A 17,132-nucleotide genomic window follows, 5' to 3' on the forward strand; every position below is an offset into this window, starting at 1 on the left:
TATATTTACTTAGGAGAAGTGAGTAAAACTGCATGCGTGGTTTCACTAACGTCCTGTAAAGCTTCAGCAACACTTCCTTTTTGTAATATTTCTTAATTTCATAATTCACAGTGTATGTATTTTTAGTATCCATAATTATTCTTTTAAACATTTCTCCATGTTAGGCGGTCTTTGAACAAAGGGGAGGCAGTGGATGTCATTTACTTGGGATTTTCAGAAGGCATTTGATAAGATGCCACACATGAGGCTGATTAACAAGATAAAATCCTGTGGCATTACGGAAAGATACTGGCATAGATAGAAGAAAGGCTGACAGGCAAGAGGCAGTGAGTGCAGATAAAAGGGGTCTTTTCTGGTTGGTTGCCAGTGACTAGTGGTGTTCCTCAGTGGTCAGTATTGTGATCACTGCTTTTCACATTGTTTGTCAATGACTTGAATAATGGAATTGATGATTTTGTGGCAAAGTTTGCGAATGATATGAAGATAGGTGGAGGGGTAGGTAGTGCTGACGAAGCAATGCGATTGCAGCAGGACTTAGACAAATTGGAATAGTGGGCAAAAAAGTGGCAAATGGAATACAGTGTTGGGAAATGTACGATAATGCATTTTGGTAAAAGGAACAATAGAGCGGACTATTATCTAAATGGGGAGAAGGTTCAAACATTAGAGGTGCAGGGGGTCTGGGGAGTCCTCATGCAAGACTCCTGGAAGGTTAATTTACAGACTGAATCTGCGGTGAAGTAGACAAATGCAATGTTGGCATTTATTTCAAGGGGAATAGAATATAAAAGCAAGGAGGTAATGCTGAGGCTGTACAAGACATGAGTCAGGCCGCACTTGGAATATTGACAACAGTTTTGGGCCCCATATCTCAGAAAGGATGTGTTGTCATTGGAGAGGGTCCAGAGGAGGTTCACGAGGAATGAAGGGGCTAACATACGAGGAGTGGAATGAAGGGGTTAATGTACGAGGAGTGTTTGGCAGCTTTGGGCCTGTACTCACTGGAATTTGGAAGAATGCGGGAGGATCTCATTGAAACCGACTGAATGTTGAAAAGACTAGATAAGGTGGATGTGGAGAGGATGTCTTCTATGGTGAAGGTGTCCAGAACTAGAGGGCACAACCTCAAAACTGAGGTGCGACCCTTTATAACAGAGGTAGGGAGGAACTTTTTTAGCCAGAGAGTGATGAATCTGTGGAATGCTCTGCCACAGACTGTGGTGGAGACAAAGTCCGTTGGATATATTTAAGGCAGAAATTGATCGTTTCCCAGTCAGTCAGGGCATCAAAGGATATGGTGAGAATGCAGGTGTATGGAGTTGAGTGGGATCTGGGATGGAATGGCGGAGTAGACTCAATTGGTTGAATGGCCTAGTACGCTCTTATGTCTTATGGTCTGTGCAATTCTGTCCATAATCCATTGTGCTGGTTTGGGGGAGCACTCTCACTCTTCCTCCATTTACTTCTTGGGTTAGGCATTATTCCTTTACTTGATATTATGGCATTTGTTTTCTCTTAATTTGTTCATCAAAAATATCCTAAGGTTCTTTCATTTCAGCCTTATTCAGCATAGCAAGTATTTTCCACAAGTTCAGAGAGTTTCATCTTCACTACTACCTGGGAGATTTATTGAGTCCTTTTATTAAAATGGGATTTCTTAATGTTATTCCTAAATCTAGAGTTTGTTTTGCTCATAAATAATGTACTATTAAAGAAATGTTGTCAAATTGTAATCATCACTCAAATATGTTCAAAATAACTACCTTACATTCCAGCGTGTCTTGGTCCCAGTATCTTTTGGGGCAGGATGTGAAATGGAAGGAAATCTGAGTTTCCTCAGTTGTGGGCATTTCTTTGAACATAATCCCGACATCTTTAAATAGTAAATTAAAATCAAAAATTGCATTTACTGAATGTCTGAAATAAAAATGGAAGACACTGAAAGCATTCAGAACCTTCTCTTCAACCTGAAATATAACTCAGTTTATCTTTCCAGTTGCTGCCTGACCTGCTGAGTGTTTCCAACACCTCCTGTTTTTATTTATTTATAAAGTTCTAGAAAAGGAAGTCATATCCCACTAGTTGTCTGACTTTATTTGGAAGGAGAACTAGATAATAAGAACAGGACAGATGAGAATACTTAAAAAGGCAGTAAACTCGATGTTAAGGGAGACAGCTGATGTTTTAGGTTAATGGCTCTCATTAGAAAGGGAAAATTATGATAATGAGTACTCCACAACTGGGGTAATTGTTTGTGAATATGAGATTCTCATCAGTTCAAATGCTTTTTCTTGATTCATACAAAAAGACTGTAGTTAGTGCTTTATACGAAGCAGCATTGAGTTAGTCAGCATCTTTGAGGTTTCTCTGTTAAAGTATGGGTGTGCAGAAGAGTAGAAGTTTTGTAGTTTCCCTGAGGAATGACAGAATGCCATTACAGTTTTACCATCATTACTCTAGCAAAATCTGAGCCAAACGTTCACCTGATCTCTGGGAAAGCTCCAGGTGAGCTTTTCTACACAATAAAATCTGGTGGATTATTGGTAACATGCTATATGTATGATTTTATATATATATATATCATATATGCTCTGATGCACTGTGGATTTTCAATGAATTTGGATTTGCTTTGCGACTGGTCCTGCATTGATTAGTGTTAGCATCTTTATCTTTTGTATCGACTGAGGTTTCATGTGAAGCAGCATTAAGTCTCCTTGAGGTTTCTTTGTTAAAATACAGATGTGCAGAATTCTTGAAGTCGTTGGTTTCTATGAGGAATGGCAACATTACCTTTGCAAAACCTGAGCCAAACATCTGTTGTTTTGAGACTGGTCCTGCATTGTTTAGTGTTAGCATTTTTGTCTTTTGTTGTATCAACTAATGGCCTAGCCATTGGCATTGGAATAATGGTACGCAAGTTTGCAGATGAATTGGGAAATGTTTGGTTTGTAAAAGATGATTGACTAGACTATGTAGGTCTTGTTATATTTAAATGGTAGCAGTTAGTGCAATTGCTTTATAGTGCCATCTGTAAGATCAGGGATTCCTGCCATTGTCTTTAAGGAGTTTGTACTTTCTCCCCTTATGGAGAAGAGGAGTTCGGTGGGTAATAAAATGGACGAGTTCACGGCGCTAGCCAGGCGTCAGAGAACATTTCGGGAGTGCATTGTTATGTGTTTCACTGGAACAGGGCTGCACGAGGACATATCCGATCAAAACTTTTCCATAGACGGCTTCCAGACTGTTCTGGCTGACCGGAAGTGCACTGAGAGCGGTAAGCGTAAGGGAGTTGGGTGCTTACTGTTCTGGTTAACAACGGATGGTGCAATCCGGGTCATATTAGGATCGAGGAACGTGTTTGTAGATCGGATATTGAACTTTTTACTGTTGGACTTCGGCCACATTCCACCGTGATACAACACTGGGCGGCACGGGAGGTCGTTCCTGCCTGTGGCCATCGAACTTGCAGCTCCTCCCATGGAGGGTCAGACACCCTGAGCCAATAAACTGGTCCTGGACTAATTTTTCATCTGGCATAGTTTGCATTTTGTTGTTTGATTGTTTGTGGTTTTTGTATCGCTATATTTATGCTCTATTCTTGGTTGGTGCGGCTATAACAAAACCAAATTTCCCTCGGGATTAATAAAGTATATATATCTATCTATCTATCTATCTATTCTTGACCTTGTGAGTTTCCTCTGGGTGCTCTGATTCTCTCCCGTATTCCAAAGACGTAGAGTTAGGATTAGTGAGTTGTGGGCATGCTATATTGGTGCCGGAAGTGTGGTGCCACTTGTAGGCTATCCAGCACAATCCTTGCTGATTTGATTTGATGCAAACAACGCACTTCATTGTATGTTTCAATGTACATATGACAAATAATATGTACATTGCAGCAGGCTGAGGGTAGCAGACACCAACAGGATCAACAAACTCATTTGTAAGGCCAGTGATGTTGTGGGGATGGAACTGGACTCTCTCATGTTGGTGTCTGAAAAGAGGATGCTGTCTAAGTTGCATGCCATCTTGGTCAATGTCTCCCATCCACTACATAATGTACTGGGATTCCTCCGAGATGCCCCACGGAGTGTCATAGGAAGTCATTCCTGCCTGTGGCCATCAAACTTTACAACTTCTCCCTTGGAGGGTCAGACACCCTGAGTCGATCGATAGGCTGGTCCTGGACTTATTCCATAATTTACTGGCATAATTTACATATTACTATTTAACTGTTTATGGTTCTATCACTATTTATTATTTATGGTGCAACTGTAACGAAAACCAATTTCCCCCGGGATCAATAAAGTATGATTATGACTATAAAGCCAATCTTTTCTAAGTATATACATCATACAGGGAACTGTGGAGGAGCATCGAAGGAAATGGGGCTGTGGGTTCATACACATAATAATTCATAATGAAACTTGATTTTATCCACATGTGGCTGAGCACCAATTCCATAGTGTGTCCAGTCTTTCTCCTCTTACTTATTGGCTAGATTCCACAGAAAGTTTTTGGGTGTAAGAGGTAGAAGTTCTTTATTTCCATGCCTGCATAGGCACTAAATTCCCAACCTTTCTGACAGCTGTTCATTGTTAATTCTACAGCTGTATTCTCACACTGGCAGAGCATGAAGACACAGCAGTTCCTCAGCATCTCTCAGAGCAATTCATATAATCAACATGTGCCAGTTTGGATCTGGCAAAGAATTCCACTTGATAGCTTTCAATTTATGAACACATTTTCAGGGTTTTATTGTCAAAATGAGACTGCAGTGGTTGTGGTGGTGATGCTAATATGACCACTTGTATGTTAACTTAACTCCTGGGGAAAATGTGAATGAAAATTGTGTTACTGCAATAATGTACTTAAAATGTCATATTCGCCATGAGAATTCAGCAATTCTGTCACAGTGACAATAATTCAAATAAGTATGAAGGGATCAATTAACAATTTGTGTACATTCTGCTGAATGTATGTTTTATCATTAACTTTGATGTTTGGATCAGAAGTATTCAGAATGGAAAACCTTTTGTGTTAAAGATGGAGATCGGAGAAGTAAGCTGATAATTTTGCTTTTAATTGACATTATATCCTCCATGAGGACCACTACTTTGTCGTTGGGTTTGGAGGCTTGAGTACCTCAATGATCCAGAGAGCTATGTTGGCTGGAGTCAGGGCTTTATGCTTTGGCTCTTGGTAGGGTCACCCATGCCAAACAGATCCAGGGGTAGAGGCCAGACAGACTAAGCGTAGTCCACGGGTCCTCCAGGTTTAGAGCAACCCTGACTGGTAAAACAGAATTGTTATGGAAACAGCAATGAAGAGTCCTGCATCTGAGTGCAATGGTATTCCTGAGTCTGCACCTGGGACTTGCAAAATTGAGAAGATGCTAGTGACATGACAAAGGAAGCCCTGAACACCCCCAGAGATGGAGGGTCTTCATTTCTGCCCTAAACGCCAGTGGCATAACGGACAGTAAGTGACATTGTGTGGCAGAAATGATTGTGGATACTACAGAATGTACATGTTTAATTTGTTTGATATATTTCTGCTTTACATCTACTGCATTCCTATCAATGATCCAGTAGCAACTGTATTGAATGAAAATCTTTGTCATGGAGATCGATCAAATTAGACTGCTGATTGTAGTGACCAACTTTCCGTAAATATCGATGGAGACATTAGCGAATCTTCTACCTGAAAGGATCTTTAATGGCAGGAAATTTTAGGGAAGAGAGTAAGAACAGTTATTTTTGTTTAATTCATAAAAACCTTTATAGTTTTGGATGATTATTTGTGGGTATGCCTATTTTTTTATTTTCATCAATGCACAGAAGCAGGTGGAGGTTGTAGTTTCCAATTACAATTTCTCCTCAGAATTGCTATGCCCCACTCAGATATTGAACAGCTTCCACATTCATTCTTTCATAAAGGTTCTCTAGCTCTCTGGGAATTCAGTACCTGACTGCCAGCTGGAGGCCAACTCAAGCCATGTGTGAAGCCGAGAAAAGGTCTGAAGCTGTGACAAAGTTTGAAGAAATTCAGCATTTTCACTGACATTTGGTAGTATCTTCCCCATAATTGTTTGATTTGGAGACGCTGAGTCAAGATTGTTATGATCATCATTGAGAACCAGACAAGATCTGTAGACAAGCCTGGAAGCAGAGTGTATTTCAGTCCACATCTCACACGCTGTCACTGTGTAAAGGTTTCCTAGCTGTGCATTTGACTCTTCTCCCACACTGAGAACCATTGACTGACTGACTTAATTGCAAATTATTCCCACTGTTTAAATGGCCTTGCCTTTCTTCCTTTACATTAGTACCTACCTCTGATGGTTTTGTTCTATTTTGTATTTTTAATATATTTTGGCCTACTTTACAATAGGAAACAATGGCTTACTTATGCTATTCTATCAAGTCGTACCCTTTGTATGATTCATCTGAAGAGGCTGAACTACCCTCTGATTTCCCATCTCCAAAGGACTCAAATCAAGTCAAGTTTATTTTCATTTAACTATATACATGTATATAATATATATATAACCATATAACGTATATAGAAATGGGACAACATTTCTCTGAACCAGGGTGTAAAGCACAGTAGTACACATAACACACAATAATTTACAAAGGTAAGGGTAAAATCTACAGATGAATCACACATAGGTAACAAACTAAAGTGCATTAATGTTAAATATTGTAAGGTACGGAACAGATTAACCACTGACACTTTGAATACAATGCGGCAGGGAGTTCAGAAGCTTATTGGCCTGGGGGAAGAACTGTTTCTCATCTTCACCATTTCTGTTTTTATGCATTGCAGTCTTCTGCCTGATGGTAGATATTTAAAATGATTCATTTGTTTGCCAATAATAGTTATTGTGAGTTAGTGGAAATTAATTTTAATTTGCTATCTTGTTGTTTTATTAGTGCCAGTCCTGCAAGTTCTATCATGCTCTTTATCAAGTTTAAAACATTTTTTTAGAATCAGAATCAGGTTTACTATTACTGACATATGTTGTGAAATGTGTTGTTTTGTGATAGCAGTGTAGTACAAATCATAAGAAATTGCTATAAGTTACAAAAATAGAGCAAAGTAGTGTACATGGACCATTCAGGAATCTGATGGCAAGTATAATGTGCCGGGAATGCAATAGCACTATCACTAAATCTGATGAAAGTTCACTGACCTGAAATTTCCTATTATATTAACCCATTTTTTTCCTCTTTCAGGCATAACTGCTTAGTTGATTTGAATATTCTGTTTATAGTTTCTGTTTGGCGATTTTCATTTTCCTTTTGTCATCTACGATCTTCCTTCATATGGTTTGTATTAAGATTTTATGTGTTTAAAAAGAAGCCACCCAAAAGAAGTAAACACCGAGTAAGGGATATTAGGTAAATAATTAAACAAATAATTGCAAACACAAGAAAGTCTTCTGATGCTGGAAGTCCAAAGCAACACACACAACATGCAGGAGGAACTCAACAGGTCAGTCAGCATCTACGGAAACTAATAAACTGTCAATGTTTTGGGCCGAGACCCTTCTTCAGGACTGGAAAGGAAGGGGGAAGATGCCAGTATAAAAAGGTGGGGGAGGGAAAGGAGGATAGCTAGAAAGTGATAGATGAAGCCAGTGGGTAGGAAAGATTAAAGGGCTGGAGTGGATGGAATCTGATAGAAGGGAAGAGTGGACCATAGGAGGAGGGGACCCGGGGGAGGTGAGAGGCCAGAGTGAGGAATAGATGAAGAGAAGAGGGAAAAACTTTTTTAACTGGAAGAAGACATGCCATCATGTTGGAGGCTACCCAGATGGTGCTGCTCCTACGCTCTGAGGGCAAACCTCCTCTCGGCACAAAAGGAGGCCATGGACCGATATGTCGGAACAGGAATGGGAATTAAAATGTTTGGATGGAAGTTCCACTGTTGGCAGATGGAGCGGATTACAAATAGATTGTAATCCTGTTAAGGTTTTTGTACAAAAAAAAGTTACAAATTTTCAAAGAATTGACTCGATAGCTTTCTGTCACTTTGTACTGCTACTGTACAGTCACTGCGAGATGATACGTGGTAATCTATAATAAGCAAAAAAAAATCTGCTTTTTGCATTCTCAGGTAATATTCTGTCCAGCAATAGACATTACAGATCAATGCCCACCCATGGGATTGGGAAGTATAAATACCTACTGCCAAAAGAAATTGTAAGTAAGATTTTTTTATATATCCAGATTAAATGTATGAAACGGATGGTTTTATTATAATTAATTGGAAAATTAACTGATTTGTTTTAAAATGGGTCATTGTTATGGTTGCTATTTATTTGTGTTCAAGTAGTGGCTACCTTACTCTCGTTCTTTAATATTTATCTCAGAATCAGGTTATTATTTCTGACATATGTCATGAAATTTGTTGTTGTGTGGCTATAGCTTATGTAGGGTTATATCTTCCTTTGCTGAAAGATAGAATTCTTCCAGGCCCATCGTCAATTCTCTAATTCTTCTTAGGTTTGCCAATTTCCTGTGTGACTTGATGTAGTGAATGCCAATTGACAATATGAATGGAATGCTTGAGATGCAGCTCTGATTGTGCTGACAGCAGTCATCTGTACTTTCTATATCATTCTGTTTACATCTGCTCTTTAGAATTTATGGGGCTTCATTTTCCACCTCAAGTTTCCATCACCTTGTGAAGTTCTTAGGTGTTAACTTTCATGACTTTAAGATATCTCAAAGGTCTTTGCATTCAACTTATGAAGTGGATCTGTTGTAATATGCTACAGGCTTTTTCCACAAAAGCTCTCTCAAGAGGTACTGGTAATTGTAGGAGAACAGCTGCCTCAGTTACTTGGTGCTCGGGTTACTAAACTATTTGCAGCTATAGAAACTCCTGTAACTCCTTTACAATACCATCTTTTGGTCTGGGCTACATGCACCTTCAGCTCAAAAAAAGGCAGAGTTAGTAGATTGATCTGTAAAACTGGCTAGAACCATCCGTTTTGTTTTTTATGTGGAAGTAATGAGGTGGCAATAATTAAAAACCTGATGTTGCTGTGAAGAATTTCAGATTCAGGTTCCACTTACAGTATCATTCCTATCTCTAGACGTGGTAAAAATTTCACTAAACTATTTATGCTGCTAACAATATTACATAGGCTGACAGAGTCAAGGAAAAGATATTCAGATGCTTGTTGATATAAGAATGACTTTGTCTATGACAAAGCAGCATTGAAGATCTTTGTGACCTGAGTAGATTTTATTGCAGGACTCAGCAAGACATGTCTTTCACTTCGTTTGACCGTGTGATTCAGTAACTTCAATGACATCTATAGAATTATTTTTTCACCAAGCATCTGATGCATAGAGAGCCCTAGTCGAAGCAGTTTTATGTAGAGGGTTCAGAAGGCAATCTGCTGGAGAAACTCAAGTGAGTTGGTAGGGAGGAAGATGTGAATTGTCGATGGTTTGGATAGAAACCTTAATTGAGAGAGGAAAAAGTATGAAGAGGAGAAGGGAGTGAAGAGATGGGGGAAGGGGGCCAGAGATGACAGTGGACTACACTGGGGTGAATCGACGACAGGCAGGTCCAGCTAGGAAGGGGAGGGGTAGAGTTGGGGACAGCCAGGATAATGATGGATGGAGGCAGAGGGGGAACAAAAGGAGAGGCAGATGCAGCGGGTTGGAAGGAAAGGAGAGAGAAGGCAGAGGTAGCTGTTACCAGGACGATGTGCAAAAATAAAGGGCTACCAGTGCTGTAATCTTGTAAGTAAAGGAGTTGATAATCGGAACCGTTAAGGGAGAGGTGAATAGCAAATCGAACCAGAATCAGTTGGGGTAACTGGGGCTGGTAAGGCCTGTGGGTGAACTGTACATTTAGGAAGGCAAGGGGGCAGAGCTTACTTATGGGGGGAGGGGTGGCTGGGTAACAGGAAAGAGGACAGGAATGGGAGGATTGTTAAAGGATTGAAAATGAGGAAAAAACCACCGGAGGAGAAGGTTACCTTAACGCAGATTGTTTGTTGCACCGGATTCCAGTAACTTCAATTTCTTGTATCTCTCTAATAAGAGGATTACAAGATGGCAGTGAACACCACCTAGGTTAATGGTTACAGCAAATACCTTGTTAATCTTTTTGGTGTAAAGCACACATTTTATCCCCAGTTTGATCTCACTGTCAAAGTTCAGTCCCATTATGAGTGTGGGCTGAAGAATAGAACATAGAAAAACTACTGCACAGTACAGGCTCTTCAGCCCACAAAGCTGTGCCAAACATCTATTTACTTTAGAAATTACCTAGGGTTGCCCATAGCCCTCTATTTTTCTAAGCTCCATGTACCTATCCAAGAGTCTCTTAAAAGACTCTATCGTATCCACCTCCACCACCATTGCAGGCAGCTCATTCCATGCACTCACCACTCTGCGTAAAAAAAAAAACCTACCCTTGACATCTCCTCTGCACCTACTTCTAACCACCTTAAAACTGTGCCCTCTCATGTTGGTCATTTCAGCCCTGGGAAAAAGCCTCTGACTATCCACACGATCAATGCCTCTCATCATCTTATACACCTCTATCAGGTCACCTCTCATCCTCCGTCGCTCCAAGGAGAAAAGGCCAAGTTCACTCAACCTATTCTCATAAGACATGCTCCCCAATCCAGGCAACATCCTTGTAAATCTCCTCTGTACCCTTTCAATAGTTTCCACATCCTTCCTGTAGTGAGGTGACCAGAACTGAACACAGTACTCCAAGTGGGGTCTGACCAGGGTCCTATATAGCTGCAACATTACCTCTCGGCTCTTGAACTCAATCCCATGGTTGCTGAAAGCCATTAGAGCATATGCCTTCTTAACCACACAGTAAACCTGCACAGCAGCTTTGAGCATCCTATGGACTCGGACCCCAAGATCCCTCTGATCCTCCACGCTGCCAAGAGTCTTACCATTAATACTATATTCTGCCATCATATTTAACCTACCAAAATGAACCACCTCACGCTTACCTGGGTTGAAATCCATCTGCTACTTCTCAGCCCAGTTTTGCATCCTTTCAATGTCCCACTATAACCTCTGACAGCACACTATCCACGACAACCCCAAACTTTGTGTCATCAGCAAATTTACTAACCCATCTCTCCACTTCCTCATCCAGGTCATTTATAAAAATCACAAAGAGAACAGATCTCTGAGGCATACCACCGGTCACCGACCTCCATGCATAATATGACCCGTCTACAACCACTCTTTGCCTTCTGTGGGCAAGCTAATTCTGGATCCACAAAGCAATGTCCCCTTGGATCCCATGCCTCCTTACTTTCTCAATAAGCCTTGCATGAGTATCAAATACCTTGCTGAAATCCATATACACTATATCTACTGCTTAACCTTCATCAATGTGTTCAGTCACATCCTCAGAAAATTCAATCAGGCTCGTAAGGCATGACCTGCCTTTGACAAAGCCATGCTGACTATTCCTAACCATATTATGCCTCTCCAAATATTTATAAATCCTCCCTCTCAGTGTCTTCTCCATCAACCTACCCGTCACTGAAGTAAGACTCAGTGGGCTATCATTTCCAGTTCTATCTCTATTGCCTTTCTTGAATAAGGGAACAACATCTGCAACCCTCCAATCCTCCGGAGCCTCTCCCGTCCCCATTGATGATGCAAAGATCATTGCCAGAGGATCAGCAATCTCCTCCCTTGCTTCCCACAGTAGCCTGGGGTATATCTTGTCTGGTCCCAGTGACCTATCCAACTTGATGCTTTCCAAAAGCTCCAGCACATCCTCTTTCTTAATGTCTATATCGTCAAACTTTTCAGTCCACTGTAAGTCATCCCTACAATCGCCAAGATCCTTTTCTGTAGTGAGTACTGAAGCAAAGTATTCATTAAATACCTCTGCTGCCTCATCCGGTTCCATAAACACTTTTCCACTGCCACACTTGATTGGTCCTATTCTCTCACGTCTTATCTTCTTGCACTTCACATACTTGTAGAATGCCTTGCAGTTTTCGTTAATTCTACTCACCAAGGCCTTCTCATGGCCCCTTCTGGCTCTCCTAATTTCATTCTTAAGCTCCTTCCTGCTAGCCTTATAATCTTCTAGATCTCTATCATTACCTAGTTTTTTGAACCTTTCGTAAGCTTTTCTTTTGGACTAGATCTTCCTACGAGATATGGATGTATCTTTAAATCCACATAGGGTAAATCTTGAATGTAATTCATTACAAGGATTTTCTTTGGGTTCGGTTTTAGGAACTTCACTTCCTTTTACTTCTTCTAAATTGTATAAACAAATGAATAATCCAATAGTTAAGCATACTTTACGTATATGGTTTCAATTTTGAAGATTTTTTGGGTTTAATCAATTTATTTTAGCAAGTCCTATTATATCTAATTTCCTTTTTCAACCTTCCACTATGGATCAAGCTTACTTTGACTAGAAATCCAAAGGTATAGTATGTTTTCGTGATTTATTTTTGGATAATTGTTTCATGTCTTTTGATCAACTTTCTAATAAATATAACTTACTCAGATCTCACTTTTTTAGATATCTACAAATTAGAAACTTTTTAATTACTGTTTCTCCTAATTTTCCACACTCATATCCAACGGACACTTCGGAAAAAATTTTAGATCTAAATCTCTCTCAGAAAAGTGTTGTAGCAATTATATATAATATAATTATGAATTTATGTCCTGATGTTTCCAGTAAAATTAAAGCTGATTAGGAAAGAGAACTTAAGATTATTATACCGATTGAAAAATGGGAAAAAATTCTTCAATTGGTTAATTTATCCACTATATGTGCTAAACATGTGTTGATACAGTTTAAAGTAGAGCACAGGGCTCATATGTCCAAAGATAAACTATCTCGTTATTATTCTTATATTAATCCTATATGTGATAGATGTCATTTCGAGATAGCTTCTTTAACTCACATGTTTTGGTCATGTCCTTTGCTGGAAAAATATTGGAAAGATATTTTTGGTATTATTTCAACGGTTTTGAATATAGACTTACAACCTCATCCAATTACTGCTATCTTTGGATTACCAATGATAGACTCAAATTATTTAACCTCTTCAGCACACCAGATGATTGCATTTCTTACTTTAATGGCCAGAAGATCCATTTTGCTGAACTGGAAAGAGATTAACCCTCCTACTGTATTTCATTGGTTTTCACAAACTATGTTGTGTTTGAATTTGGAAAAAATTAGAAGTGCGGTTTATGACCCTTCCATTAAATTTGAAAAAACTTGGAGGCCATTCATTCAGCATTTTCATTTGATGTAATTTGACCATTTCCAAACTTATTTTATTTCTCTGTACTGTTGGTTGAGAGGAATGGAGTCGTTGACACTAAGGTTTTCTTCTTTTCCATTTTTAAGTTGTTAGAATTGCCCAAGTCTTTTAGTTTAGTTGACTAATTCTGTTTAGTTTAGTTTTTTTTGGGATGGGGTTTGTTTTTTTTTCTATTTTTTTTCTTTTTCATGATTTTTCTTCAGTTTTTTTTGTCCTGTGTTATTCATTGTTATCCTACACGATTGGGAATTTTGTCAATTTATACTATTTGGTCTTATAATTACTCATTTTAAGTACAACAATGTATCTCCTACTATTTGTATTATTGCTACGTTATGTTTTTATTTTATGAAACTAATAAAAAGATTGAAAAAGAAAGAAAAAGATTTTCAACAGCTTTTGTACACCATGGTTCCTGTATCCTACCATCCTTTCCTTGTCTCATTGGAACATACCTATGCAGAACGCCACACAAGTATCCCCTGAGTATTTGCCACATTTCCTGAGAACATCTGCTCCCAATTTATACTTCCAAGTTCCTGCCTGATAGCTTCATATTTCCCCTTACTCCAATTAAACGTTTTCCTAACTTGTCTGCTCCTATCCTTCTCCAATGCTGTTACTCCAATGTGATCACTACCTCCAAATGCTCTCCCACTGACAGACCTGACACCTGACCAGGTTCATTTCCCAATACCAGATCAAGTACAGCCTCTCCTCTTGTGGGCTTATCTACATATTGTGTCAGGAAACCTTCCTGAACACACCTAACAAACTCCACTCCATCTAAACCCCTTGCTTTAGGGAGATGCCAAACAATATCGGGGAAATTAAAATCTCCCATCCCATCAGCAGAATTTGCATATTGTGCAATGGAAATACTGCTAGTGTTTAACCAGCTAAAACTATTATAAACCACTCAAAAATTTCCCATTGTTTGTCCAGCTGGATTTACTGTATCTTACAACATTGGTGCCCTGGATGTCTGAAGGTAACTGGTTAATCAGAAATTTCAATTGATCACCATTTAGTTAATCAGTGACTGCTCTGCAGAACAACAGACCTACTTGAAACGATGGGTGAGATCCAATCTAATGCATCAAAGTTCATCCTCATAACACACTATGCTTGGGTTATTAGGAAGAACGTTGTGCATGAGATAATCAGGTTTTCCTCGCAAAGGTCAAAACAATTAACACACAAAAATTGGCAATTTGCAGAAGAGATTTAGTGGAGTAATTTATTTAGTTGTATAAATGGGGGAAAACTTGCATTTGTTTTCCTTGAAACAGAAATTGAGAAGGAATCTAATTTAGCTACTTAGAATCGTGAAGGTTTCAAGTAAAATTGTTAGGGAGAAGCTATCAGAAGAGTCAAGAGCCAGGGAATGTAGAGTTAAAACAAGTGGGAAAGAATCAACATGGTCATTAAGAAATATTTTTTTCAATGGTTGGGATGTGGAATGCATTGCTAGGAGCAGTGGAGATGTTGAGGGTTTCAGCCATGACATTCAAAATGGAAATGGACAGGTACAGTACTAGAAAAGAAAAAAAATGTATATGAGAGGGCAAGGAAGTACATCTAGTTTGATTGTTTTTGCATAAAGCAACATGGATTAGGTGGACTAACATGCTGTAGTCTTTCATGATTCTGTGATATCTCCTTACCACTGATTATACAGCAAGTTCTTGATTATATTAGACATGCATTCCTAAAAAAAATCTTTCAAAATATTGTTGTAAATCAATTGCAAAACATTAGTTATGCATATTCAGCTACAAAGCTAAAGAGGCTTTCCTGAATACCATTGACTTATACATCAAGAAATAGCTGGATCTCATTGAATAATAGTTCTAGCAGTTGGAAGTTTGGTGTGTTCTGCCACAATTATTTACAGTAGGCTACAACAAATCTGATTGGCATAATGTTTAAGTGAATATTACCCTAAAAATTCGTTTTTTTCCCCATCAGCCACGGAAAAAAAAAGAGAAGCTACAAATGAAGCAGCTCAAAGCGGGCACTGACACAGAATATGGCATCCTAAATATCCAGATCACCGGCCATGACATGACACTTGTGGAGCACTACAGTCAATACATCCACAGGTTCTGCAACCGACTGAAGATCAAAGTAGAGGAAAGGTATCAAAGAACACCAAATGGACGCTAGTTTAGTCATCTGCAATGGGCATAATTTGTATCTATATTGCTTTTAACATGTAATTATTCAAAGAAATATAATCAAAGATTATGAAGAGTGAGCAAGGATTTGATCAAAGAGATGAAAACAGCATGTTACTGAACCTACAAGGGAACGTGCTATCGTAGATCTGGTCCTGTGCAATCAGACAGGTAAAACTAGTGATCTTGCAGTTAGCGATCCTCTTGGAAAGTGATCACAGTATGATTGAGTTTCTCATACAAATGGAGGGTGCAATAGTTTGATCTAAAGCCAGTGTATTATGCCTAATCAATGGAGACTACAATGGGATGAGAGAGGATTTGGCTAGTGTGGACTGAAAACACAAGCTATATGGTGGGACGGTTGAGGAATAGTGGAAGACTTTCGAAGAGAATTTTCACGGTGCTCAACAAAAATATATTCCGGTTAAAAGCAAGGACAGTAAGGGTGGGGGGAGCCAGCCATGGATAACTAAGGAAATAAAAGAAGGCATCAAACTAAAAGCTCGTGCATACAAAGTCACCAAGAGTAGTGGGAAACTGGAAAATTAGGAAAACTGTAAAAAGCAACAAAGGACCATTAAGTGAGCAATAAAGAAAGGGAAGCTAAATTATAAAAATAAACTAGCACAAAATATAAAAATGGATAGTAAAAATTGTTATCACTATATAAAGCGGAAAAGGGTGGCTAAAGTGAATGTAGGTCCCTTGGAGGATGAGAAGGGGAATTGATATTGGGTAATGAAGAAATGGCAGAGGCTTTGAATGACTATTTTGTGTCGGTTGTCATGGTGGAGGAGACGTCTAACATGCTAAAGAGAAATGGTATGGATGTGATGGGAGGTGAGAGCCTCGATACAATAGCTATCACTTGAGAGGTAGCACTGAGCAAACTTGTGGGCCTGAAGATAAATAAGTCCCCTGGTCCTGATGGAACGGATCCCAGGAAACTGAAAGAAATGGCTGAAGCTATAGTAGAGCCTTTGCTGATGATTTACCAAAATTCTCTGGACTCTGGGCAGGTCCCAGCGGATTGGAAAATGGTGAATGTCATGCCATTGTTCAAAAAAGGATGTAGACAAAAGACAGGTATCTGTAGGCCAGTTAGTTTAATATCTGTAGTTGGCAAAATGCTTGAAGCTGTCATTAAAGAAGAAATATCGAGGCATCTGGAAAGAAATGGATCCATCAGACAGATGTAGCATGGATTCAGCAAAGGCAGGTCCTATTGACAAACTTACTGGAGTTCTTTGAGGATATAACTAGCGCAGTGGATAGAGGGGAACAGATGGACGTTATTTACTTGGATTTCCAGAAGGCAAGAGATGGGTTTAGGACATAAAAGGCAGAGTTTAATCAAGTGGTACAGAAACATAGCAGTAAATGCGGGGTGAAATATCTGATAATAGAATTGCAAGTAAACTGGGTGAGAGTATCAAGTAGTTCTTAAAAGGTTTTTTTTAACAACTCAGTGAAAGTTACCCTACAGTCTTGTTATGTAAACCGAAAGCACAAATTCTGCATTAATTACACAATTGATTTTCTTACACAAAATAATTCAAGTGATAATATCGATCTTCATATCCAGTTTACTATTACTTTTAATGACTAATTTTATTGAAATGTTAAAGTAATAGGTAGCA

The 17,132-nt window shown here is 39.0% G+C and overlaps 1 protein-coding gene across 1 annotated transcript in view; it reads left to right on the forward strand.

The window, feature by feature from the left end:
- mrpl48 (mitochondrial ribosomal protein L48) overlaps positions 1-17,132 on the forward strand; it is a 55,899-nt gene that overhangs the window by 23,521 nt on the left and 15,246 nt on the right. The window contains exons 4-5 of the mRNA XM_063052921.1: positions 8,122-8,207; positions 15,281-15,450. Coding sequence (XP_062908991.1) covers positions 8,122-8,207; positions 15,281-15,450 — 256 coding nt within the window. The remainder of the gene's footprint in view (positions 1-8,121; positions 8,208-15,280; positions 15,451-17,132) is intronic.

This window comes from Mobula hypostoma, chromosome 7, assembly GCF_963921235.1.
Source record: "Mobula hypostoma chromosome 7, sMobHyp1.1, whole genome shotgun sequence".
In the NCBI taxonomy this organism is placed as follows: Eukaryota; Metazoa; Chordata; class Chondrichthyes; order Myliobatiformes; family Myliobatidae; genus Mobula; species Mobula hypostoma.